This window comes from Amphiura filiformis, chromosome 8, assembly GCF_039555335.1.
Source record: "Amphiura filiformis chromosome 8, Afil_fr2py, whole genome shotgun sequence".
Lineage (NCBI taxonomy): Eukaryota > Metazoa > Echinodermata > Ophiuroidea > Amphilepidida > Amphiuridae > Amphiura > Amphiura filiformis.
The window spans coordinates 33,018,923-33,046,461 of NC_092635.1; the positions used below are offsets into that span (position 1 = coordinate 33,018,923).

At 36.2% G+C, this 27,539-nt stretch overlaps 1 protein-coding gene across 2 annotated transcripts; it reads right to left on the reverse strand.

The window, feature by feature from the left end:
* Positions 1-27,539, reverse strand: LOC140158970 (uncharacterized). 2 transcript variants are annotated; one of them, XM_072182271.1, is made up of 5 exons: positions 27,414-27,539; positions 19,973-20,036; positions 13,903-13,974; positions 10,594-10,724; positions 1-499 (listed from the first exon to the last, which is right to left on the reverse strand). In XM_072182271.1, the coding sequence occupies exons 1-5, from the start codon at positions 27,502-27,504 to the stop codon at positions 201-203; spliced, it is 657 nt and encodes a 218-aa protein (XP_072038372.1). In that variant the 5' UTR covers positions 27,505-27,539; the 3' UTR covers positions 1-200. The 2 variants fall into 2 exon arrangements, with proteins under 2 accessions (XP_072038372.1, XP_072038371.1); XM_072182270.1 differs by lacking the exon at positions 10,594-10,724 and adding an exon at positions 10,802-10,938.

Sequence of the window (27,539 nt, forward strand, 5' to 3'; positions counted from 1 at the left end):
ATTTTTAGCATTGTGCCACTCATCAAACTGTACCAACTTCAGTTTGGCTAGGAATGGCACTGGTCCTGTTTGAATACCAATAAGATCACAAATGACTAACCACCTCTCTATACACATACATTAGTAAGGCATTTGGAAGAAGGAAGGAATGTTCTTTGCATACAATTCTTTTAAAAACAAAATTCAAAATCAAACCAACACTAAGGAGGATATCTCGACGGTAACCCTGCATCGCCTCTTGGATCTGCATCATCGTCGTTTCCATAGCCACCAAATGGATTGCCTCCTTTCTCGATATCCTCATCATGTGCCATGATGGCTGGTTGATCCTCTGCAACGCCTGGCATCTCTTTACTCTTTAAATCATCGTTCTCAAATCGACCGTATGTTTTTCCTGATTTTATAGTTTGGTCTGGTTGATGTTCGCGAGCTTCATTATGACTTAACACTCTGTACGTTCTAAGTATATATAAGATGGCTAATACGTCTAGCATGACACCTGTACAGGAGAAATAAACAACAAAGTTAAGGTTATATGAGAGTGAATCATACTTCTTATTATCCCAGATAATTTCATAATCATCCACCTACTTCCTCAGCCGGGTGGTGGGCAAGACTAAGAAACCACTGATAATTCTTTGAGAACCACTATCCACTATGAAAGGAGCCAGTTAACATGTTATTTTCAACTTACCTCAACAGGTCCCCTATGTCCGCCAGGCTGTGAAATCACAGACTAAATACAAACTAACCACAAATAGTCAAAGTCCCTGTGCTTTGTATGCTGTGATTCTCGCATATTCACGAGGGCTGCTCATTTAATCATGCGTGTGCATGATAGAGCTTTGTATTTCTTCATGACAGACAAAAAATATGTGGTATGTGAATGTCAGTTTAGCCTGTCGCCCTTCATGGACTGATGGAATTAAACAATTAACAGGCCTTTCTCTCGTCGCAGCCAACCGTCTGGCTCAAGACAGAAGCTGCTGGAATACCATCATCAACAGGGTCACAAAGGGTCAGTCATGACCCATAGGACCACGACGATGACTTCATAGACAATCAGCCCTCATTATCGGGTGATGTTAGTACTTTGGCTGTTTGTGGTTAGTCTGTAGTAGTCTGTGCAGGACATACACATCATTTAGTTAGAACCAGTCAAAATTATTTTGATCCCATCATAAATCATATAAAAAGAGTTAACATTGGTTTGGGTCTTATTCTTCAGAAATGTTGTCTGGCCATTCTAGATTGATTGGGACATTCCAGGTGAAATTCATACACCCCCGTTGAAGACTTAACCTTAATTTTCCACACATGGGGTGTAGATTTCAAATGGAGTCACCTATTCAGGTAGTCCAATTTGAAATTCACAAGATTATGGTAATGTCTTCCAAAGGGGGTGTATGTCAACTGACTGGAATAACCCATTTTTGCCTTGCTTACACCTGTTGGGGTGTCAGATTGAAAAGTGTGGCATTTTTTCTCAGTAATTATAAGTCTGTTACCTGTTGCATTACAACAGCAGCATCATGTATTGATTAGCACCCAGAGCCGTAACCAGGGGGTCAATGCACTAAAATGCCAATCTGAAAAATCCCATTTTTTTCTGGAGAAACACTGAAAATCATTCCTTTTTGGAAGACAAATTGACAAAAGGTCTGCCTTGGGAGGAAGCGTTGAAATTAGCTCTTTTTTGAAAGATAATGCGCATAAAGTTCACTTTTTATCTCCCTGCATCCCCCAAATAAATCATGGATACTGGCCTGTTAGCAGCTGTTCTACATTGTAACAGCTTGGATCTATATAAATATATGTACTGGAAATAATATATTGATGAGTATATATTGTCAGAAAACATAGAGGTGTAGAAAAACAAATTTTGCAAAGGGCTATGGAAGGCCGACAAGGAAGGGGACGTCAACCAACATCTTGGGACTAATGATGTGAAGTTGGTTTCTAACCAAGGAATGCAAGGTAACGTACTTTGCATCAGATCAAGTGAGATGGCGTACTCTGGTGAAGACCACTGCAGCGCGCACCGCGCCACCTGACAGAGAGAGTATGTCAAAGTTCACATGTCACTATTGAATACAGTTGCAATCCAAACACCACCTATGGAAGACATGATCTTAATATTCCACATTATAGGGAGTGTGAATTTCAAATGTGGTCACCTGAATGGGTGACTCCATTTGAAATCTACATACCCTGTGTGAGATATTAAGGTTACATGTATTCCATAGGGGGTGTGTGGATTTCAACTGGCATAGCACACTGCATGACAAAGGTATAGTGGTTCTGGAATCTGTCTTTTTTTTTACCATCCTTATAAGTTTAAGTTTGCAACTCAAAATCAACAAAATGTAAAAAATAGGTAAATTTTGGTATGGCACTACATGCTGCACATCGAATTAATTTCAATCATGAGATATTGATTTGTATACAGAACACCAGCTGTGGTCTACAGAGGGCTTGCATACATTGTCAGCACATTGCCTGTTGAAGTCACAATTAAACACCACACCACCACTGTTTTTACTCTCTATTAATATTGTTCATTGCTGTATTGTTTTAAGACCGTATGCAATTTTGTACTGCACAAGTAATAGTGATACTAAATATATTTTCAAATAGGCCTGATTGTTGTCCAAATGTGGATATATGTGTTTGAGACAGATAACTCAACTCTAGATCACAAGGGTGTGGGTTCAAACCCTGTCAGAGTTAACATATTGTGTCCATCAGCACAACATTTTACCCTGCTTTTTCAACTCCACCTAGGTAAAATGGGAGTGTCATATACTGGTAATTGGTATTGTTAACAGCCGATAATTGTTCTTAAGGTACATAAATGTCTATGTTTATTTATTTAATCAAAATGATCCGCTTTTCAAATTCCTTGTTATCCCCCCACTGAACAATCAATTAATTCACCTGTTAGTCTTCAATACAACAAAAACGGACTACTCCGGTTGAATTAATCCATACACCCCGTATGGTAGACATGGCCTTAATCAATCACACAGGGAATGTAGATTTCAAATGGAGTCACCCATTCAGGTAACCCTATTCCCACTCTGTGTAGAAGATAAAGGTTATGTTTTCCATAGAGGCTGTGTACACTGTATGGAATTCAACTCGAATATCCTAATACATATGCAAATGCATACTGCATCAGGCATGAGAATGGCTTTTTTGAAAACTGCCTGAAAAAGCATGTGAATTCTGCCCTAAAAAGCCCAAACCAGGCTGAAAAAATGTGTAAATTTGGACAACAAAACTGACGGAATTCAGGCAAAAGCCTGAAAATTCTCATGCCTGCTGCATGCAGACTGCTTCAAGTAGCCAAGCATATGGCCAAATATACATATCAATATACCAATTTGTTCAACTAAGCCAGTCAAAGCTGATCAAATTCCCGCTGACAGACCAGATGCAATATGCACATGCTATATTTTTTTGCAAATAGTTAATTTTCACAAAATGATCATACTTGCACAATTATTATGCTATTTTATTTTAGAATATGACTGGTTAGTGGTGACTGTGTGTTTATTATTATCCAGTGACATACGTTAGTAATGATAATGGGTTTGTTATAATAGTGCAAATATCCAATATCTTCATGATATTCCAAGTATTAATCATGCAATTCTGAATACTAGCCTGAGACAAACAAAGTGAAATCAGACACTGCACACAGTATTAGGTGATATATACAAAATATTTAATGTGCAAAACATGCACTACAAATACAACCATATCCATGATAATATTATTTATGATATATATATAAAATGAGAGTTTGCAATGATGAAATTTTATATTAAAGTCAATGTGTGAACAGAAAAAAAATTACAATTGGGCTTCAAACAACTGACCTAACCATAAGATTTTCCTTTCTTTCTGAAGTATATAGTTATTTGTCATAGTCAAACTCATTTGTTGACTGCTCCTGACATATAGATTTGCAATATTTTCAAAGTATATAAGTAAAACAGGTACACATGCATCTTCAATTTAATCTCTTGGTGAGGTTATTTGGTAAGAAAGAAGTAGAGAATATGTAGAGCTAAGTTTCGTGATTTTAATATTAAAAAAGAATGTACCATATTAAAAAAAGTCATTTTAACAAGGCAGGAATCAAATAGCGATGTTTTTTGTACTTAGCAGTATTTTTTGTAGTACCTGAGAGCACATCAGGCACACCAAATTGCATTCTGAATACAAGGAATGTCTTTCTGATATCAAATTGAAATGTGCGATATAATATACACAATACCTAAAATTTTAGGTTTTTTTGGGAAAAAGAATATATATCTTCAATACGAAAGGTCAAAATTTTCAAATGATGGTCAGCTTTTCCTCCCAGCTACATACAGGACTGTTAAATGTCAAAAATATCAATTTTTAATATGCCATAAAATTTGTATTATATCGCAAATTTCAAACAATCTAAATTACTTGATAACAGAAAGACATTCCAATTCTATTCTTAAACATATTAGACAAGTTCACAGGAGGCATTATTATGCTAAGGCACACTTAGGTCAAAACTGTAACAAATCTTAACTGACCATATACCCAAGCAAAGGATTTAACCAAACTTAACTATACAAAATAGAGTGATATCGATTCTCATTTACATCCAACAGTTGTTTAGAAAATAAATTGGTACCACAACATTCTATTGTGTGTTGTGAAGTTTACATTGGAAGGGTTTGTTTTGTTTTATCGTTGTTGCTTTGTTATCGTTTTTCATTTACAACAAATGAACCAGTCGCTTAGTCATCAAAATTTAATACAGCAAATATTAACTAGTCTGAATCATCCACATAATTATTCGTTGCTGCAAAACTATTAATATTTTTAATAAGAACTTCCTTTCATGATTCTTTTGAAAGAGTTTACATGATACATGTACATCACAATTACAGAGTATTTACTGTTCTTTCAATGTACAATAAGGCACTGTTTTCAAACATGCGCAGGTTTTCAAAATGGTTACAGGTCGAAGGGTCATTATTCCAAAACCCTAATTCTTACCCTAACCCTAACCTTCACCCTAACCTATGCCCTTATCCTAACCCCAACATCCTAACATGATCATAACCTAGTCTTCCTAACACCTAACCCTAATGTTAACCATAACCTTATCTCTAACCCTAATATAAAATACCCTGAACCCTAACTTGAACCTTTGGACTATAAACAGTGGCAGCGCCAGGAATTTTTTTTTTCAGGGGGGGCATGGGGAAGTGAATTTCAGGGAGGGGGACAAAATTGGCAAATTTTCAGAAAATTGCTGCAAAAAGTGGAAATCTATGTGATTTGGGGTTTTTGCCTCAAAAGGAAGGGGGCAAACTGGGGAGCAAGAAAAATATTTGGGGGAAATGCCCCCCCCTCATAGCGCCTGCCACTGACTATAAATAACCCTTCGGACTAATGGGCTGTTCCCACCTAAATGTGACTTCAATATCAAACTGAAGTAGAATTCCAAACAACCACTGGCAGTGCCATGGGGGACATGGGGATAAAATTCCTCCAGTCAGAACTCTTGCCCCCAGTAAAAACCTGAAATTTTGCACAAAAATTTGTTGGTTTTGTCCCCTCCCCCTGAAGTTTATTTTGCCCCTTGAAAAAAAATTCCTGGTGCCGCCACTGCAAACAACTTACTATTACTACAGTTATGTAACTACAATTTTTAAGGCTAAATGAAAGTAAAATGAAATACCATACACCATAATAGAAATTTGTGTAAATTTCAGGTAATAAAAAGATGAATATACATGTAGCATTGTAAAGACTTTTCTACACAAAACACAAGTTTCTGTACATCTAATAACAAAATCTGAAATAAAATAAAATCACAAACATGTATAGAAAAAAAAGTACCAAAAATCAAAGAGCACCTCTTTGAAACTCATTATTTAGTGGATGAAGCCAGGGTCTTAGCTAGGATTTGACAAGTGCCCATCATTTTCACCAAAACTGCTTGTCCAAAATTTGACCTTGAAATCCTCAGTGGCTATAATTTACACCCTTAAAATTATTAAAATCAGCTATCTGATAATGTGTGATAGCTTTCTCTGCTTCCTCAGTAATGCAGCATTAAGTATAATATATTTAAATTTCAAGGTGCAGACTCCAATTTACTTAAAGACTGATGAAGGAAGCAGTTGAGTTGAACTCAGTAGCAGGGTCAGGTTTAAAAAAAAATCACAACTTACATTACATATTCTATCAAAATATTGGAATTAAATGACTTAAATCCCTTTAAGGTTCAGACGTAAGTTTGCTAATTTCAGTGATCATTTGTACAAAAGTATTACATTTTATTAAAGTGTTAATTCATACTTTGTTATTCCAGTTGAAATCCATACATCCTTATGGAAGACATGACCTTATAATGCTGAAAATGGTTTTTGGCTTTTGGAAGGAATGAAAATTAGAGAAGATGAACAAAGAAGTTGGGAGTTTCCCCCAGGGTTTCAACCCTAGGACCCCTTGTGTGCCAAGCACTGATATCACAGGTGTTCCAATAGCCCAGCCAAGGAAAGCGTGATTGCATCATAGCATCACATGGGATGGATGCATGTATGGCCAGTGATTCTGCTTTGTAAGGTTTTGTACAATTTTATTGAATTAATATTCCACACATGGAGTATGAATTTCAAATGGGTTTACCTGAATGGGCAACTCCATTTGAAATCTCCACCCCCTGTGTGGGAGATTTAGATCATGTCTTCTATAGGAGGTGTATGGATTTCAAATGGGATAACCCATTACTATATACTATAGGCAAAATATCTCATTCTTGATCATGAGAGCCAACTTGGGTACGTACAGATATTTACGTCGAGCGTACGTACTATGTAAAGACCACACGCTTACAGCACAAGCACATCTTTTGAGAATTTACCAATCATGATCTTTGGTCGCCCGATCGTGTTGTTCCACGAAAAGTGTGCTGATGCAACAGTACACAGAAGGTACAACCTCTCATGATCGAGGTTTAGATATTTTGCCTATAACTACATATTAAGGTGTTCATACTGCTGCCTATCTACATCCACTTGCTCTTGTGTATAATCATTCATTGGATGAAATCGATATATGAAATACAGCAGGGCTAGCAGATCAAGGGTAATACCTGATCACAATGCACACATCAAGCAGGGATAGCACAAAGACAAAAGAGAGTAGAGATTATATTAATTGTGTCTCTATCAAAAATTAGACAAGGGTATATAGGCATGATAGGTGGTTTCTTCCCAGAATTGACTTTTTCATCAGCTGAGTGGAAATCTTTGGAAACTAGTTCAAAAAGATGTGTGGTAAACAAAAACACCGCTACCAATCACCCGGTTTGGCCACAGATAAGCATACATGTACATGTATGGCGTGGTATGATTGTTCACACCTGTACCATATTGCTCTTTCTTGTCACAGCATACTGAATGTGTGTTGCCAGAAATTGATTGGTTGGAATATATTTTGATTGTTGCACATGATTGGTGATTTTTGTAAAAGTCTTTCTGAAAAGGTTTATACCATAACTATACAAGGTTAACTATGAAGGGAGTGTGAATTTCAAATGGTGTTACCTGATTGGGCAACTCCATTTGAAATCGACACCCCCTGTGTGGGAGATTAAGGTTATGTTTTCCATAGAGGGTGTATGGATTTCAACTGGAATAGCCCATTGCTCATATTACTAACAGCCCATTGCTAATACTAGTGATGGGTGATATGTTTAAAAATTCAAACCAACATGCACAGCTACTTTGGTTTACACAAGTTAATTGCAGATGCAGAAATAGCAAAGAAATCATTATAAGGTAACTTGATAATAGGTTGAATTAAAAATAACATGCAAGAATATAATAACATCTTCAGCTCTACCAAGAGAAAATCACCACCCTACCACCTTCAAGCATACTGTCCTTCCGGCAAACCCAATCTATGTACATTGCACAAACTATACCCTGAAACAAAGCTTTATAGCTAAAGTTTGTTTGGCTTATATAAGGCGACATTATTCAGCTTTTGATAATGCGTGCATCAATAAAGTCTCAACTTATGCAAGATTCACTAAAGCATGCACCAGTCATGCATTACATTACGCAACACACAACTACATGTAGTGTAAACACTGTGCCCAACTGCGTGTATGCCACTCCATATCAATACACGGTGTTATGAGTCTGATTTTTTTCACCTTATATAAGCCGAACAAACTTTAGCTGTGTAATTTTCATATTCAAATCCACAAAAAATAGAATCCTCTATTAGCAGAGGTCAGATACCATTTATTAGGTTCATGCTATGAATGTCCATCAGAAATGGAGTGTGAAGTTGGCATTTTAACTTTTTGAAATAATTCAGTTTTATATTATCTGTGTGTCCTTTATTTGCTTTGTACCAAAATAATGAAGACAATCCATCGGCAGAGTGCAACACTGCCGATGGTGCAGTAGAATACAATAGCTGCCTTTTGTAAAACACCTATTGTTTGTAGCACAATCCCCGCATCATGCTCATTATATAAAGTGTTGATGTTCTGTATACTTTCCTGATGGCCACTACTTAGCTAACCCAAGATATCAACTTTTACATGTAGTTGGGTGTTTTTCAAGTGTTATTGGTTAAAAGTAAGTACATTTATTGAAATGTTGCAAATGGCAGCTATTGCATTCTACTGCACTTACCACGTTGTTTCACTCTGCCGACGAATTTATTTATCATCATCATCCTTTAGCTGTGGAGCAGCCCACCACAAGATTCCTCCATGCACAACGATCTTCGGCAAGTGCGGCTACCTGTTCTGCTTAAATCATGCCATCATCGTACCCTAGCACATGTTGGATGCAGGTTAAATAGGTGTGTAGGCGTCCAGGTCTCCTTTTGTCATGAGGAGGTAAAGTATTATTCAGATTTCCTTTTACAAATTAAGCGTACTGCTAGCCGTCCAGCGCGTATTATCTTGCACATGGTCCAATGCACACGCTTGACGTCGCGCACGTATACGTGATGGTTAATTTGTAAAAGGAAATCTGAATAATACTTTATATAGAGTGCATACCTTCTAGCAGGATATTCCGCAGGCAGACTATAGGATGTGCCTCAGCTGGCAATTCCTTACACAGTTGATAAGATGCTCAGTGTTGGTCATGTCATATATGATGGTGTTTGGAGTTGTTCGAGACATGATCTGTCCATTTAATATTTAGCACAATCCTAACAACAATATAATCCTAATATATTAATAATCTTAATATAATCCTGATAATCGAAACGGAAATAACGCTATGTTTGTTCTATATGTCTCTCATTCACCTGAGAAGCCTTTGGGTGAAACAGTCTGTAGTGAATCAGCATGGAATAATTTGTTTCTTCTAATTTTATGTAATCCTAATATTCAATTGTTTTTGATCTCTGTCTCAATAAGTGTAGCTAGCAAACTAAACACTCCACAACTATCAAGTTGTCAACCTTGTGTAACAACACAGTCAACTGCATTCGCCCTGGTCATGCAAATAATGTGAAGTGTTTCATGCAAATAATAAGATGCTCTCATATGACCTTTAAAATTTAAGGCAAAATTGAAGTAAACCACAGCATGCTTGACCATCACCTGTTTTTAGGAAACAAAATTATTAAGTGCACAAAGCGAATGAAACTTTTCAATAAATTTCACATGCATAACGATTTGAGAACTTTCAGCCATTACACAAATGCAAATTAAGTGTCACATGTTAATAGTACTCATATTTACTGTCAGCAACTGATCATACTAAAGTTACACATCATTCTGTTGTAATAATGTTATTTGTAATGTATACTTGCATGAGTGCGACAGCTGAAACTCTCAAATATGGCTGAAATTCCAGGGAAGATATCCATGTGTATGATAGTATATAACAAGTGCAACCAAGACCATATATACAGCAACATGATGAGCCCACAATTACTTATAAACCCTTTTCTTGAAGTTTTAAAGTTTGTTTCAAGCCAGCTTTGAAGAAATAGGTTCAAACCATGGCCATTCAGTGCCGTTTCCTGGCTTGTGCCGCTTCAACGTCTTTACATGATGTGCACAGTAACTAAAATATTAGAAGCATCTTACTTCTTCCCTGTCCCATTTTCCCAGCAGAGAAGCACAGTTACCAGACCCCCTCCTCCAAATAAAGTTTTGACTAAACGGTCTGAAGAGCCATAAATGTTGTTTAATGGACCTAATCTAGTTTTTCGCACCTGTCATTGAAAAAAAAAATTATTTTTTTGCTATTGTAGTGAAGCTGTAAGGCTCTGGTTTTACTTGCACTTGTGTACCCCTTCATTCAGTAGCATCTCTCCCTTCTCCAGCACTAGGATCCACAACATGCTCATCTATCAGGGCACAGTTCTTTAATCTCAATAAATTTGTACATTCATTGAATGACCTTTAAAAATTTGAGTACAGAAACTCATACTCTGCAACATGAGATCATATTTAGCACTCTTGATTGTTTAATTGAGGTTATTGAACTATGCCATTGGGATGAGGCCATTGTGGTCCATAGTGCAGCTGCTGAGTCGTCCACTTACCTGCTGTAATAGTTAATGGTTCTGATTTATCCAAATAACATCCAATAGATAAGCCTACATATACAATAGCACGTTTCCAATTATCAAACCAGCATATGCATAACCAAAACTTCCCACAACAACCATCCGGACTGAATATAGAAAGAAAAATGGCATAAAATATATGACAGGTTAATGAAAAAAAAATGGGGCACCCGGACTAACTCACCTGCTATGACACCAAGGGCTAAATGTGATCCGTTGTCCAAGTAACAACCTATGGATATAGCAACATAAACTGTGGCACGTTTCCAATTATCAAACCAACTGAAGCATATCCAAAATTTGCCACAGCAACTATCCGGACTGCAAAAGGGGGCAAGAAATATAATATATTGAATTAAGCTTGAATTTGGTATGATTTGTGCAGTGCTATTCCAATGTGCCCCGGTATGTGGTGTCATAGAAAGGTGCTATGTCAAGTTTCTTCTGGTGCAGAGTATAATTTGACTACTTGAAGCATGCACACAAAATGCTAACTGCCTTTAGCTATAATAATTGAAGACCGAATTAAAAGACTAGTTTGCGTATGACACCCTGTCAACCAGACCAAAAATGCTGTACTGCCCATGTCAGCAACCAATCACATTGCACCTTTGTACTAACGTCAGATGCAAACGAGTCTTTTTAATTCGGTCTTCAATTATAACCCTTTTTTGTACCTGGCAGCTAAATACAGTAGCATGTGTGTGCTACAAGCAGTCAGATTGTCAATATATGCAAGATGGTTGTAAGTGCATGATAATAACAGAGCACTTACAACTTTCCCACATTCAATCATCAAACATTTTATGCAACCAAAAAAAGGATGGTCACAAAAGATTTACTGATTCAAATTCGCTGTCGTAGTGCACGTTAGAATATGACCGTTGCTAGGTCAACTGGATCACGCTTTCTTTGTTACGAACCACTGATTGAAATGATCAAAAAACAAAGCCTATGGCATATCAAAATTCGGAACAGGTGCATGAGCCCAGGTTTGGAGCAGTAACCAATGGTTACTAACGTGCACTACGACAGCGAATAGAGAATGTTTAAAGAGGGAGCTCCGCCAGAGCAGTTCTGCTGGGGTGAACCAAATTTGACAGGTGCTATTTGATGTTTTAATGTTATTGCATCAATTTGCACCTGTCAAATTCAGAGATAACCTTGTCACTTATTAATTTGAGGGTTTTATTTTTGTAGATTTCGCAAATGGGGTGTCATCCGCAAAAATTAACACCTCGCGAATATATGTATAACAAATTGCAAGTATAGGGCAAGACTAGGCAATCACGAAAAAAACAATCACAAAAATGTCTCTCTCACTCCAATTTGCGAAAATAACTGTACACGAAAATTACCACTTATACAGTACCACTACCCAATTCTAAATACACCATCATGTTAACATTTGTTGTGGTATTTTACAAGCAAGAAATCATCTGTGTTGAGTGTTTTGACCTTAAATTCAAAATAAAATTGTCCATACACACACCCCCCCACATAAATAGAAAATAAAAATTGAACCAAAATGAAATATTTGCAATCAATTTTGGGACCAAATCTTGGAAGGAGATGAAGCACTGTTGGTGGTTGTGGTTGTGGGGCAAGATGGTTAAAATAAAAACCACACCTAATGCAGAATGTTTAAAAGGTACAACACGTTGAGAGTTGTGATCGGATATACAAAATGTGAAGTGAATCTTATTTATATGGAAGTAAAACAAAGAGATTATACCAAAAGAGTATCAACTCAAAATTGGCCCATGTATAACGTTATGGTGCGCTTATATAACAGAGCTCATGGATAAATAGTGTACCTCTGGGGTAATTCAGCAGAGCTCGAAATCCAACGATAATTTGCATCTGTAAGCTTAAGCTTTACTAAGGTTTGTGCACACAGCGTTTAGTGCATATTTTTGGCACAATGCGTTACACATACTGCACCAATAAAGTATCCTTAATTACACTTAGAAAAATAATCACTATTTCAAAACCAAAAATATTGGGGTAAATTTGTTTTTTTAAGGGGGTACTACACCCCTCGATAAATTTGTGTCTATTTTTGCATTTTCCTCAAAAACTAATAACAGAGTGGTAACAAAAGTTATGTATATTATAGGGGCAAGGAATCCAATTACTACACTGGAATTTCAGTGACCCAAGACAAGTGGTTCGTTATTTATGATAAAAAATTAGGTACCGCTAGGATGTACCTCATTTCCGATCATATATACTGAACCACTTGCCTTGAGTCACTGAAATTTCAGTGTAGTAATTGGGATCCTTGCCCCAATAATCTACATAACTTTTGTTACCAGTGTGTTATTATTTTTTGAGAAAAATGCAAAAATAGTCACAAATTTACCACAGGGGTGTAGTACCCCCTTAATAGATGCACTATCCAATCCTGCACATTATGACACCACATTGAATCCAATGTGACCGCAAGAAGTAAAGTTATAAGCAATTGAATAGATGAAGGTCCAGTTTTAAAAGTGACAAACTGGCCTATACAAATAGCAAAAAGGGCAACAAAGAGACAACACAGTTTCTTCAATGAAGCGTTTATATTTAAAGCAGTTTTTACTTCTCTATACTTTTCATAAATTTCATTTTATTTGTCAGTTCTTTTGTTTTAGTTTCTTTTGTTTTAAATTAAAGCCAAATGCATAAATTAGCCATTCACCACTCTCAAATCAGATGTCTAGTCTGTGGAGTTTTGAATAGGCCAGTTTGTCACTTTTAAAACGGGACCTTCGTCTAATCAAATGCTTGTAACTTTGCTTCTTGAAGTCACACTGGATTCAATGTCATGTCATAATGTGCAGGATTATATAGTGCATCTATTAAAAAAACAAATTTACCCCAATATTGTTCAGTTTGGAAATTGTGATTATTTTTCCAAGTATAAGAATTACTGTAAAACCACTTAATTTCGCTAGGGATTTAATTTCGCTAATTTCGCTAGAAGCTTTAATTCGCGAAATTAAATACCCGCAAATTGAACAGTTTTACATTGAATTGTACACATAAATTGCTGGATTAGCGAAATTAAATACCCACAAAAATGGTGGTCATTGGCAATTAGCAAAATTAAGTACTAGCGAAATTAAATAGCTTTACAGTACTTTATTGGCGCAATATACAATGCAAACATCAAGTTTGCCAGGTGCATAGAAAAATAATTCAGAGGTACACTGTTTGCCCTCCATGTGCGACACGCAAACATGGCTGAGTTGGTACTCTTTGGTTCCACCTCGATGAGGTAAAATGATCTGTACTCACGTGCAACACCTTGTTATACATGGTTCAAATAAAAATACAGCTTCTAAAATTGTTGTAAATGATGCCACAACTCTGCAATTTGAGAAACAAAATTGTGAGAGCAAAATATTAGTCTATTAATAAAGCTGAAGATCAGGTAATAACACATAGTGGGATAGTTTTATAAAAGCAACTATTATTATTTAGCAGTTCTGTTCAGTAGATTTTTTGTTATACAAAACCTGTATTCCTGGTTTCAAAAATCTGCATTTAACTCACTGGTCAAAATATCTATTTAATTTAGCCAAATTCTTGTATATTGCATTTTGTATAAAGGCCTCCAAGGACAACACTATAATTTTTGTTTTTTCTTCATGGGCCGGTGGCCTAAAGAGTTTGTTTTTAATAAACCTCACTGAGCATGTTTTGCTCAGGAAATTGATATCTCTGCAAGCCTTCAAATTTGCATAAATTTCTAAAAATAATTAGCCATTAAAATGTGAAAATAAAAAATGCATGAAAATACACCACTAGGCCTATAGTATGTACAGGTGCTTTACTTTTTTAAAAGTACTTATCAAACTGTCATGGATACTATAATTAATAATTATTAAAATATGATATTCCTGAACACTCAATATGACAGATTTGAACACAACTTTTGTGCTCCATGGTAAAAATTAACAATCATGACCAAAAATGGAAATAATCATAAATAGTCTGATTTCTGTCCATTGTATTCTAACACTGCTGGTACATTGTACATGAAGAACTGGTTGAAACCCGGTGTACATGACACTAACAAGCAACTCCATTTTGAAACCATTTTAATATGTTGTGACCCGGGGTTGTGACAAGTTCAATTATTTATAATACCTTTCAATTTGTTAAAAATGCACCAAACAAGGTTTTCAACAGAGCAATTATGGTATAGACCTGTATCTTGTAGAATACACTAATGGAACATAAGGGGCTGTGCAATAATTATGAGCCCCAGGGGGGGGTAACATTTTGAACGACTCGCCAAAAATCGCTTACCCCCCTCTCGACCTGCCAAAAATCGCTTGCCCCAGTCTCCGCCCACAAAAAATTCTTTGCCCCCCTTACACATGCCAAATTTTTGGGATCCCAATTTGTAAACCTTAAATGGTCTAGATTATCTAGATACATTATTTGCGAGTGCAGTGAGCAGGAAAATTTGCATAGAGCGTTTCCGTACTGTTTCCCTAAGCCTTTTTAGAGCATTTTAATTCAAAGGCGCCATATGAATGTGTGCCAAAATTGCTTGCCCCCCCTCGACTGGCCAAAATTTCTTGCCCTCCCCCCAATTTTACCCTACCCCCAGGGCTCATAATTATTGCACAGCCCCTAAATGTAAATGCTAAATTGTATATAAGCATAGCAGTACCATTTCATGTACCTGCATGTTTGCAGTGCAAATTTAAAAAAAATTGTGATACAAATCATCTGATGGGTAGCAATTCTAGATCAATGCAAGTTACATGTATCTAAACCAGGGGTTCCCATTTAATTAATTTTAATTACATACCATTACCAGTTGTAAAATTAATTATCATAAACATTGCAATTTATAACAATATTTTGCTGTGGAAACAGTTTCTTTTTATACATGCATATTAATAATACACATAAAAACTAGATAATTTATAATTTTTAAATAACAAAATACACTCCAACCTCTCTTATCCTGACCTCTTTTATCCAGATCTCGATGTTATCTGGATATTATGAGATCTTCACAGGAAAACATGGGCTTAATTGCATGCTCTGAAGCATGTATGTAGAAGGGCATCTGATACCCAATAGTGCTCAGAGAGCACTAAATTAAGGGATGGGGTATGAACGTTTGGACAGTATTTATTGTGGGACATTAGAGCACATCAGACATATCGAATTGCATTCTGAATACGAAGAATGTCCTGATGATATCAAATAATTTTGATTTTTTGAAATTCGCAATGTAATACACATTTTATGGCAAATGATTAAAAATTGATATTTTTTATATTTAACAGTACTCGAAGTAAACTTTATAAATCTTATGATTTATATTTAAAGTGTATATATGTAGGTGGGATGAAAAGCCGACGATCAATTGAAAATTTTGACCTTTACAGTATTGAAGATATGGATTTTTTTTCCCAAACACAAAACAAAAATAGGTCTTTTGGGGAAAAAATCCATATCTTCAATATGAAAGGTCAAAATTTTCAATTGATCGTCAGCTTTTCCTCCCAGCTACATACACTTTAAGAATATATCATTAGATTTAGAAAATTTACTTCGAGGACTGTTATATATCAAAATGTAAAAATATCAAATTTTAATAATTTGTCATAAAATTTGTATTATATCGTGAATTTCAAAAAATGAAAATTATTTGATATTAGAAAGACATTCTTCGTATTCAGAATGCAATTCTATATGTCTGATGTGCTCTCATGTCCCACAAAAAATACTGTCGAAGCGCTCAAAACGCTCATTCCAGATCCCTTAAGTGAAAGACATCATCTGCTGCACTAAATTAAAGGGAAGCCCTAACATTTTCACTTATCCAGATATTTCACTTATCCATCATCTATCCAATGCTTGGCCCTGTAAAGGCCGAGAAAAATAGATTGGACTGTAATAAAAAATTAATTAATTAATAATCTGATTGATTAAATATATAACAACAACAGGCAGTACATTATAAGCATATATATTTTGGATAGTATTACTCTGTACTCCTACAAATTAAGGATTACAAAGTACTTTCATAATTAGTATAACATTTATTTGTAAGTTAAGGGATGGGGTATGAACCTTCGGACAGTATTTATTGTGGGACATTAGAGCACATCAGGCATATCGAATTGCATTCTGAATACGAAGAATGTCCTGATGATATCAAATAATTTTGATTTTTTTTTTTTAAATTCGCAATGTAATTTATACACATTTTATAGCAAATGATTAAAAATTGATATTTTTGATATTTAACAGTACTCGAAGTAAACTTTACAAATCTGATAATATGTACTTAAAGCGTATGTAGGTGGGATGAAAAGCCATATTTTCAATATGAAAGGTCAAAATTTTCAATTGATCGTCAGCTTTTCCTCCCAGCTATATACACTTTAAGAATATATCATTAGATTTATAAAATTTACTTCGAGGACTGTTATATATCAAAAATGTGAAAAATATCAAATTTTAATAATTTGTCATCATAAAATTTGTATTATATCGTGAATTTCAAAAAATGAAAATTATTTGATATCAGAAAGACATCCTTCGTATTCAGAATGCAATTCGATATGCCTGATGTGCTCTCATGTCCCACAAAAAATACTGTCGAAATGCTCATTCCAGATCAATATGTACAAATATTGACTTCTTTTATAAATTCTTGTAGCAACAGTATAAATCATATGAATTCATAACATATGCTTTCATTAATTCTAGTAGTGTTGGCCGATCCAACCCAAGATCGGATCTGCCGATCTCCGATCTGAAAATTAGCAGATCGGGCCGATCCAATCCCGATTCAGATTCCTTAAATGTTATTTTACAACCAGTACAAGTTCATTCAAGTCGGGCCCCAGTAATGTTAACAGTCAAAGCTTAATTCCCCAAACCTGTAACTATGTAATATGATGACCGTTTTTAGAGGTTTTTCATGTCAATATCAACCCAAATAAAATACCATTTTACACCCCAAGTCCCAGCGTTACTCACTCAGTGCCTCCGATTGTCGGAAGTTTAATCATTAATCCATTAAATGATGTACCATCGTACGGTTTCATAGTTCTATGCCACTAGTTTTAATATTGACAATGTGGCGACCGTCTATAAATAAATGATCGCGCATGCTCAGTTATGACTTAAGAGCTAATGGAATTCCCGTATGTTACTCTCGCGCTTGCATGCCTCGTTAAAGCACGTGTTATACTGCTGGGGTACTGGAGGGGGTAGGTATATTCATTATATTGGGCAATTCACAGATCCCTTCGGCCGAATGATGGCAGGCTTTATTTTTGGAAAATATTAGTCTTTGCCCGCGAGCGTGCAAGTTCAATTGATAAATACAACAGCAAGGTTTGCGGTATTTGCAAAAGGTTACAGATGTCAAACAGCAACAAGTCATGACGACAAAAGCGCAAGCACAAGACAGTGAGACACATGATTGTTTGTTTACATTTTAATTCGGTCTATCAAAGGGTGGATACATACATAAAATACAGTATGAAACGACATGATTCTTGCGGTGGTAACAACGTTTTTTGGAAATATATTGGCATTAAATAGTAGTAATGTTACATAAGAAAGTAAGCTTAAAGAATTGTGTACTTTTATTACTGTCAAGTTCAGAGATCGGTAAGCTAGATCGGCAGCTGATAGCTCATCTGCCGATTCAGATTCAAGGCCGATGCAGTCCATATCGGCACCGATCTCCGATTCACAGATCGGTATCGGCCAACATTAAATTCTAGTTTACCTTGTAATTACATCTGCTCACATACTAAACTGTCAAAGGATTTAATTAGTGCATTCTGCATATTTTAGTACTTTTAAAGTAGATGTATACGGTTTATTGGTTAATAGTGTGTTGCTCATTAATTAACCCAATAATTATTGATGAGAACTACTACAAATGATATTGAAAGCAGTACACATAACACATTGCAGTTTGCCACAACAAACTGCAAAATATGGTCTCGTTCAAATGTGTGATACTTATAATGTAATATCAATGTCATTGTCATACTAAGGGAACAACCCAAAAGTTTGACGAAGTCCTACAAATGAAAGTCCTTTCGTCAGGGAGGGAGGGGGTCAATAAGTAGGATTACGTTTGTAAAAAAGCAGTTAAAACATCGGTCAAAATTGATCTTCTTTTAAGGATTTAACAAATTATTTTCAAAATTTAGTATTTTCCAAAGTACAATATTGATATTTTATTGTGGTTGTTTCAAAATGATTTCAAATCAATATAGAGTGCAGTACTCGCAACCTGCAACTTGTAAGTTCATTTTTAAAGCAGATGTACCACAGATTTGATTCTTTTTTATTTGAAAATCCAGCAAGTCCTATTTTTTTCCTGCCAAAAAAGGTATCAAGAAAAATATTTTAAAATAAAATACACTATTTGTTCCTTCCATAAACATGATCAATATCCTAGCATTGTCACACCCCCTCCACAACCCCATGTACCATATAGCGACGGCCACTGTAGCCTATGAATACTGGTTGGAATTTCTATATTTGACACTTACGTTACAGGGCAGGGGGGAGGGGGTTAGCCTTCTAACAAAAGGACTTTGTTTATAGGACTTCATCGAAATTTTGGGTTGTTCCCTAATACAGACTGTTAAAGTCACTCAAATACCATACAGCCTGTGATTGGTTAGTATTGCATAACTAACAAAGGTACCCTGTGGTGTAGCGTCATAGCGTCACGGGGGGGGGGGGGGGGCCCCTCCAATCGATCTGAAATTTTTATTAAAAAATCCCATAGGAAAATTGCCGAAAAACGGCTTGTACCCCCCAATCAGATCCGGTGCCCTCCCAATCATGGTCGGTGGTACCCAGTGTTTACTCTCTCTGGAAATTGGGTGCGCCAAATGAAACATTTTCTTCCCAAATTGGCCCAATTTTGGCTCAGTAATTCCCCAAATTAACTAATTGTAATACAGCATTGCAAATTTGTGTGGGCCAAAAATAATTTTCACTGGGCCAAAATTGAGACATACGGCCTCTGAGTAAACACTGGTGGTACCCCCCCCCCCCCAATGTGATGACCCATGCTATGCCACTGAAGGTACCACCCAGTAGCAGCACCAGAATTTTTTTTGAAGGGTGGGGCAAAATGAATTTCAGGTGGCAAAATCAACAAATTTTCTGCAAAATTGTCGCAGAAAGTGAAAATTTATGTTTATAGCTTTTACTGGGTGGGGACAAGAGTTCTGACTGGGAGTGAATACCCTTACCCAATACTAAACAATCACAGGCTGTGCTGGAGTTTGATTGACAGAATCATCAGTCGCAAATTGATTTTTTTTATTTTTGACTTTTATTATATACTTACACAAGATAAATACTGAAGAAATCAACAGAATCTTCAAAATGCCTAACACAGATTATCCATATTACTGCAATGAAAACAATAAAACAAGATCATTAAAAAAAAAGGGCCAGACATGTGTAACATGAACTTGTATGATTTTGAGTTATTGGCAAAAATAAATTCTCAAATTCTTTTTTTTTCTTATTGTTTTCAGCAAGTGATAATTGAATTTTGGAACAGGTTCATCAGGTTTGGTAATTACACAATCTAAAAGTTTTTGATTTGTCAAAACCAATTGAATACCTGAGTGGAAGAAGGGCCCAACTCCATCAAAACTGTTTTTGAGATATTAAGAAAAAACTTAATATTTGGAAAAGTTTTATAGACAGAATGTTTTCATCTTCAGGGGACCTTTAATACATGAACATACAGTACTACATACATTCGAAATCATATATGATATTTCCATGGCAATGGTACAGGTGTTAATACAAGCTGGAGTTGGGCCCTTCTTCCACTAATATACTGCAAGTGCCAGTTCCGTAAGCAGATGTGTTACAAATAGCTATAGAAATGTGGAAATTATCCATAAATTGCTCAAGTAGAAGCAGGTAATATGTTAGAAAGAAAGTTTATTGTAGTGAAAAGCAGATTTCATGGATGAACAAAATTCCTCTTTTACCCAATATTTGTGGAAGAAGGGCCCAACTCCGTGGAGTTGGGTCTTTCTTCCATGAAAACCATGATTGAGTATAAGTGGAAGACTATTTAGGAAATGGATTTTGGCTCATCTTTCACACACAAGGAAGAACAGTCTGCTGGCAATAAAATGATGGGTCTAACTCATTTTTGTAAAAAATTGGAGTTGGGCCCTTCTTCCACTCAGGTATTCAATTGAAGAACTCAGCTATTAGTGACCATGTAGCCAGGGCTAATCATATTATCAATTGGGGGGGGGGGGAGTCAAAAATCGTAGAGAGAGAAAAGTGATAGAAAAACAAGATGGATCAAAGAATCAATTCCTATCAGGAGAAGGGGCGAGGAGTTATGAACAGAGACGAGGGGGTCTACAATCTAAGTCACATGTTTGATCCACTGTTGGAGACTGCTAGAGCAAGACTAACATCGCTACCGGAAGTGACATAACTTCCCACCCAGTCATCAGCTGTTGGATCATCACTGCAACATCAAGCTTCGAAAAAGTCAGTGGTTCATTGACAAAACTGGCAGCAAGAAAGAAAGTTTCTTCAATTGGTTTTGACAAATCAAAAACAAAATTGAATATATAATATAGTAACAATTTCCAAGAAATTGAGGAGGGAGGAGAGGAGAACCAAAACATTAATTTTATATGGCCTTTTAAATGAAAGTTAATATTAAGTTTCCTTGTCACATATTTTTGTCAATGATGTGCCTCTTTCAGTATTCATTATTTGATAACGGTATATTTCATTATTTCTTATATTGTTTGATGTAAGACCAGGCCTAAACTAGAAACGTCAGTTTTCAACGCAAAGGCGTTGATTGGGATGCCTTCACCATGGGGCGATTTCAATGTGGAAAGATATTATAACAGCTATTAAATGGTATGAGTGACAAACAAACATAACCACAAATGACCTTTGACCTCCGAATGTGACCTTGGATACCAAGTGCTGGAAACCTCTGGCTACATAATGTTTATGTATGTACCGGTACCAAAAATTTCTTGCAGATTAATAAGTTTTTAGCAAAGATATCGTGAAATTTGAATTTCATTCTGGTATACCAGAACGAAATTACAACACATTGTCTATATGGAGCAGTATACGGTCATTTTCACAGTAAAGGGTGTAACTTTTGATTTTTAGGGTCAAAATTTCAAACCACTTAAATATGTTTCTGTTTACTGTAATCATGCATAGAAGCAACTTAAATTCCAGTAAAATAGTGTTTCAAGGCTTAAACCTTTTGATTTCTGATAAAAAATTTGACATTTCCATAACATTTTGGTTAAAATCTAAGAAAAAATGTATTTTACAGCTCAGAAAATTATGACATGAAAGCTGGAATACATGTGAAATCCCATTCCAAAGTAAGTCAACAGATATAAGTTAAATTTTATACCATGTTTTGCTATGTTTGTAATTGCCATTTTGAAAATTTTTAACATCAAGGGTCATTTGCAATGGAAATTTCCCAACCTTAAACATATTTTTTAAGTTTTAATTGGGTTCCTAAAATAATTTAAATGTCTAACTTCATGTACAAATACTACTTGATGAAAGGAACCTCCCAGCCAAGTTTCACAGAAATTGGAGTTATTTTTTAGAATTGGCAATTCAAGCGATTTGTGTTTCGGAGGCTTCAGTTAACAACACAGGTGATCATATAAGTAAAATATTTGGCTAACTACTACAAGTTGACATGAAAAAATAGGTAAAAAATATCACAATTACCAATTTTCATGCTTTGCTTCTAAGTATTGAATTTCAGTTGTGACAAAAATTAAATTATCACAGCAAGTCATTTTTTTGTTTCGGAGGCTTCATGTTTACAATGGTTAAACATGGCAGAAGTAGTTTTTTGAAAACAACACTGTTGGGATCATCTAAGCTGTTATTTTCTTGTGTGTATTGAATCAATGATTCTATCACGGCAGATATTGCAGATTTATAACATGATAATTTTTCACCCATTTGTTAAGTATGGTGTTATTTGCATGTGAAGCCTCCGAAACGGGCTTTCTTGGATATCAGTATATTTTTCAAGCATTAACCATAATATCAATTTTTTTTAATTTTATGACATTCTGTACATATCATGCAACAATTACAATGCAGATATCAATATGGAACATACCAATTTAGATATGCATAGATGATAATTAAGCTTACTGTTGTTTCGGAGGCTTCATTTGTTTCGGAGGCTTCAATTGTTAACGGAAAGTTTGTATTGGGTCCCATTTTCAAACGGTGATATATATCTCCATGATTTAAAAACAAGTGACTTGAGGATCTACTTTGCTACATTTTGATAAATAAATTGGATGAGCTCTTTTATTTATATTTGCCCAAGCTTGCTGAACAGTTTGTTTCGGAGGCTTCAAAAAAGTTAACGGAAAATCGGCTCTTTGAAGTCAAGATTTTATAAAAATTTTAAAAGCTTGCAAATCAACTAATTTTTGTTACCCATTTCAAGTTAAGATATCAACTGTTATGAATCAAGAAGAAGTGAAGAAATAACCAAGAATTATGAACCAAAGCTATACCCACAAAGTTTGTTAACAATTGTTAACGGAAAATGAAGCCTCGAAACGACAAATATCGAAGTCCGGTTCTCAAAAATACAGGGCTGTTCACAATTAAATCTAATGTGGCAGTGTTTACTGAACATATGACCGTACTTTCAGGATAAGAAAAATTATCCATGAACTAACTGAAGAAAACACAGGGTTTTACAAAATTGTTACTGTTTTTTACAGTTTTTCAAAATGGCAATATTAGGTACATTTAAGCCTGCTAAAACTGAACGCAGTAACTCCCGAAGATGATTATGCTACCCAAGGTAGCTGCTAACTAGATGACTTATGTCCCGGGGGGGGCACTCACATTTCCCAGCTATACGGGTATGTGCCGCGGCGACGACCCCCTTTTTCAGAGCCGCTAGCCGTTCCTTAGACCCTCTGAATTCATTGATTGCCCGCTCTGAAGCCCCGAAATGTTTCTAGCCGTTCCACAGACCCTCAGATCATCGATTTCCGCTCTCATTGGCATCTTGACAGGCGTGTTTTCTGTCCTACTATTTCAAGCCCAAAAGCTACTTTTTTGCGAGCCCAAAAACTTCAAAGGGAATTTTCCATAAATTTCTTCCCCATTGAAACACATTGTATTAGGAATAAGGTGAACTTTGGGCGGGATTTTGGGCTCCTTTAGTAGTGGCAACACTGGTTTGTTGTTATAAACAGCACTGCACTGCTGAGTGCCGATGCCTTGCTGATGAACATTTTGCTAGAAATAAATGATTTTGAGATCTCTTTTGGGAATAAAATTGCCAAATATGAGGAAAAGTACCTCAAATAATTGTGTGCACATCTTTGCAGCTGGCCATAACAGTGAATTAAAAGGTAATTTACGATCTACTGGTCTAGTGGAATGGTGTCAAATTCTGCACACTTCACACAATCATCTCATGCAGTTCAATGTAGTCAAAATGTTTTTCTTTTCGGCACTGAAAAAATATTCTTGTGAGTTTGTTTTTATGGAGGGCTTTTATGTAATACTGCTAGCTGCTGCTATAATTATCAGTAGGCTAATAGCATAGATTGTAGGTCTGCAGGGTCTAGTAATTTTGATTCAATGCTGTTTTGCTTTGCTGAGATTTTCATCGTAATGAGGCTCCTGATTTAATAATTTAATGCACAATTCAAAGTGAAATCGATTCCTTCAAAAATCTGTGGCAAAAACGCAACAAAATTGAACCCTGGTTTGGCCTGCATAGTTACGTTGCCGAGATTTTTCAGATTTTGGCAGCTGATCAGTTCCCAAGACCCCCCCTTTTGGCCGGTCAAACAGTTCCCAAGACCCCCTTTTTGACCGGCCGATCAGTTCCCTAGACCCCCTTTTGACCTGCCGATCAGTTCCTTAGACCTCAAGTTCAAACTGGCGGTGGCACACCCCTACCAAAAAAAAACTTGAGTGCCCCCGGGACTTATGTGGCCAAAAATCATGGAATTCTGTGGCTTTATTAGAAAACTACGGATCGAAATGTTAAAAATCCAAAGTTACACCCTTTACCGTGAAAATGACCATACACATACAATGTAATCATGCATAACTCGCAAACGCAAAATCGGAATCAACTTAAAGTTTGGGAATACGCTTTTTTTGTTGATATCTACTGAAAAATGTAATAAAAAGAGGATGCTAGGATCACGATGTCAAAATGTTGTCAAACTGATACTTTATCATCTGTAGGGGCTTATACATTTTGCAACAGAATGAATGAGAAGATAGATTTGAGTTTGTATCACAGATACTATGCAAGACAACACTGGATGGGTATCGCTATTTAGTTTCCACTGATAGTTGTAGTTGGTGATTACCAGTCATACCATGGACTGGTTCACCTAACACAAGAAAATACCAAAAACGAAAGATGATAATGATGATGGACGTCTATAGTCTAATTTTATCTAATTCTCGATCACGTGAGGATATAAGACAGCGTTCAAGCGTGACAAGTTACGTTTGGTGGCCAAATGTGTGAAAAAATTATTTAGGGGTGAAAAGAACCAAAATTCTTGAATATTTATATGTTTCCAAGAGTAAAATATTATCTAGTTTCAGATTTTGGCACTTAAAACTCCCTATTGTTTATAGATTTCGAGAAAAAAATAATTTTGTGTCCAATTTTGGCCGAAAATGGCCATTTTGGGGTGACAAAAATTTTGACTTGCAGATTTTCTGTGAGTGTATGAACATGAAAACTATCAAAAAGTGCCTAATTTTCTATGCTAATTGTGTAACAAGTGTACAATTGTGATATTAAGGGGTACTACACCCCTGTGGTAAATTGTGACTATTTTTGCATTTTTCTCAAAAAATAATAACACACTGGTAACAAAAGTTATGTATATTATTGGGGCAAGGAATCCAATTACTACACTGAAATTTCAGTGACTCTAGACATGCGGTTCAGTATATATGATCGGAAATGAGCCTATGAGGTACATCCTAGCGGTACCTTATTTCTTATCATAAATAACAAACCGCTTGTCTTGGGTCACTGAAATTCCAGTGTATAGTAATTGGATTCCTTGCCCCTATAAAATACATAACTTTTGTTTCCACCAAGGGCTTAGCCAGCCATGCGTCCACCCGTCTTTAAGACGGCCTAATCTAATTTTGGGCGGGTGGATTTAATGGATTTTACAGATGTGATAGCTCTAAAACAGATGATTTTAAGGTTATATGAACTTGAGACTAATTCAGAGTGACATGTAAAGGCCAAATCAGGACATATTTGACCATTGTGATCCTTCCATGGGTATAGACAAGTTGTTTTATATTTGAGGGTCAAATTTTGGTGTCTGCTTGGACGGGTGGTTTCTGATTTCTGGCTAAGACTCTGGTTTCCACTGTGTTATTAGTTTTTGAGAAAAATGCAAAAATAGACACAGATTTATCGAGGGATGTAGTACCCCCTTAAAAGCATTGAATGGGATCCATATATTCTTTATTTTTGTAGCAGGGGTAGAAACTTGAGGGTTCGGGTGACAATTGATTTAGAAAAAAGTACAATATTCACATCATTTTCGATTTGAAAAGGCCATATCTCCACAATGGTATGAGCTATATGGATGCTTTAAAAGTGTTATTTTGCTCAGTATTTCAATCTATAGCTAAATGGTGATATAACAAACAAGTAAGCTATATCTACAGAAAAGAAAATAACTTGCAAAATGCTACCCCCACCCCTAAGGATTTTGAGGGCGTGAAAAAAGTCACAGATTTTGCAAAAAAAATAAGTCCTTCAAAACTGGGGAGGAGACCTCGCCACTTCTACGCGATCGCCGTTCACCATCACCTACCTCAAGCACAAAAGAAATAAAAAATTATCTGTAGTTCTTGACCATGTTGACTGAGTATTCTAATTCTCTTGGTCGGGCTGACGTCACAAAGGGGAAATAGCTTTGTATAAAACCAATGTGCGCATGTGCAGTTCCCCTTTCTCTAGCTGGTTGCTATGCGCGCGCTTGTGCAAAGGGGACGAAGGGGACAATGTTCCCGGATGTCTGACCGAGTGAATACTCAGTCAAGATGTATTTTAATTGGCGTTTCTTTACTTTAGGAGGTTTTATTCTTACATGTGTACATGCTTAATACATGTAGACCTGCCTTGTGGAAGTAGCCCGAGGTACTCACACACACCTCCGTCACTACGATTTCCACTGTCCTTCTCCGTACGAAGGTCAGAGACTCCTGAGCATATCTGGTCCAGGGTACACATAAAATACCACTTTTTCTCATAAATGCCACTTCCTACCATTCCTCACGTGAAGATGAGACTTAAACAAAACATATTTGGTGCATGTTCGTAAATTTTGAGCACGTTTGAGCTTGAGGATGTAAAAGACCAGACTTGTGACTGTTATCGTCGCCGTGTTTTGAATTCTTCCTATAAATAGATGCCGTCAGTGTGACGTCATCACCGCGACGCGAGTTCACGGTGCCCCGTTTTTACGTACGTATCGCATTCATGGCCCATGATGTTTCGGGCTATTGTGGAAGTACAGTGTTATAACCCTAACCCCAATCCTAACCCTAACCCGCACAGAAGGCAGATATTACATGTGAAAATAAAAACCCCTAAAGTAAAGGAATGCCTTTTAATTATTGATGCATTTGGAAGCTGAACTTCAATTTGTAAGCTTACCAATACCATCCCATCCAAATTCAATATTTGAAGGCATCCTACTTACCAACAGCCGAAATGACACCCCAAAACCTTACGATCGGAGTAAACCACTTCCATATAAAGCTGCATACTGCGTTATCACAACAATTCACCATTGTTTATTTTATATTTTAATACAGAAAAAAAAAAA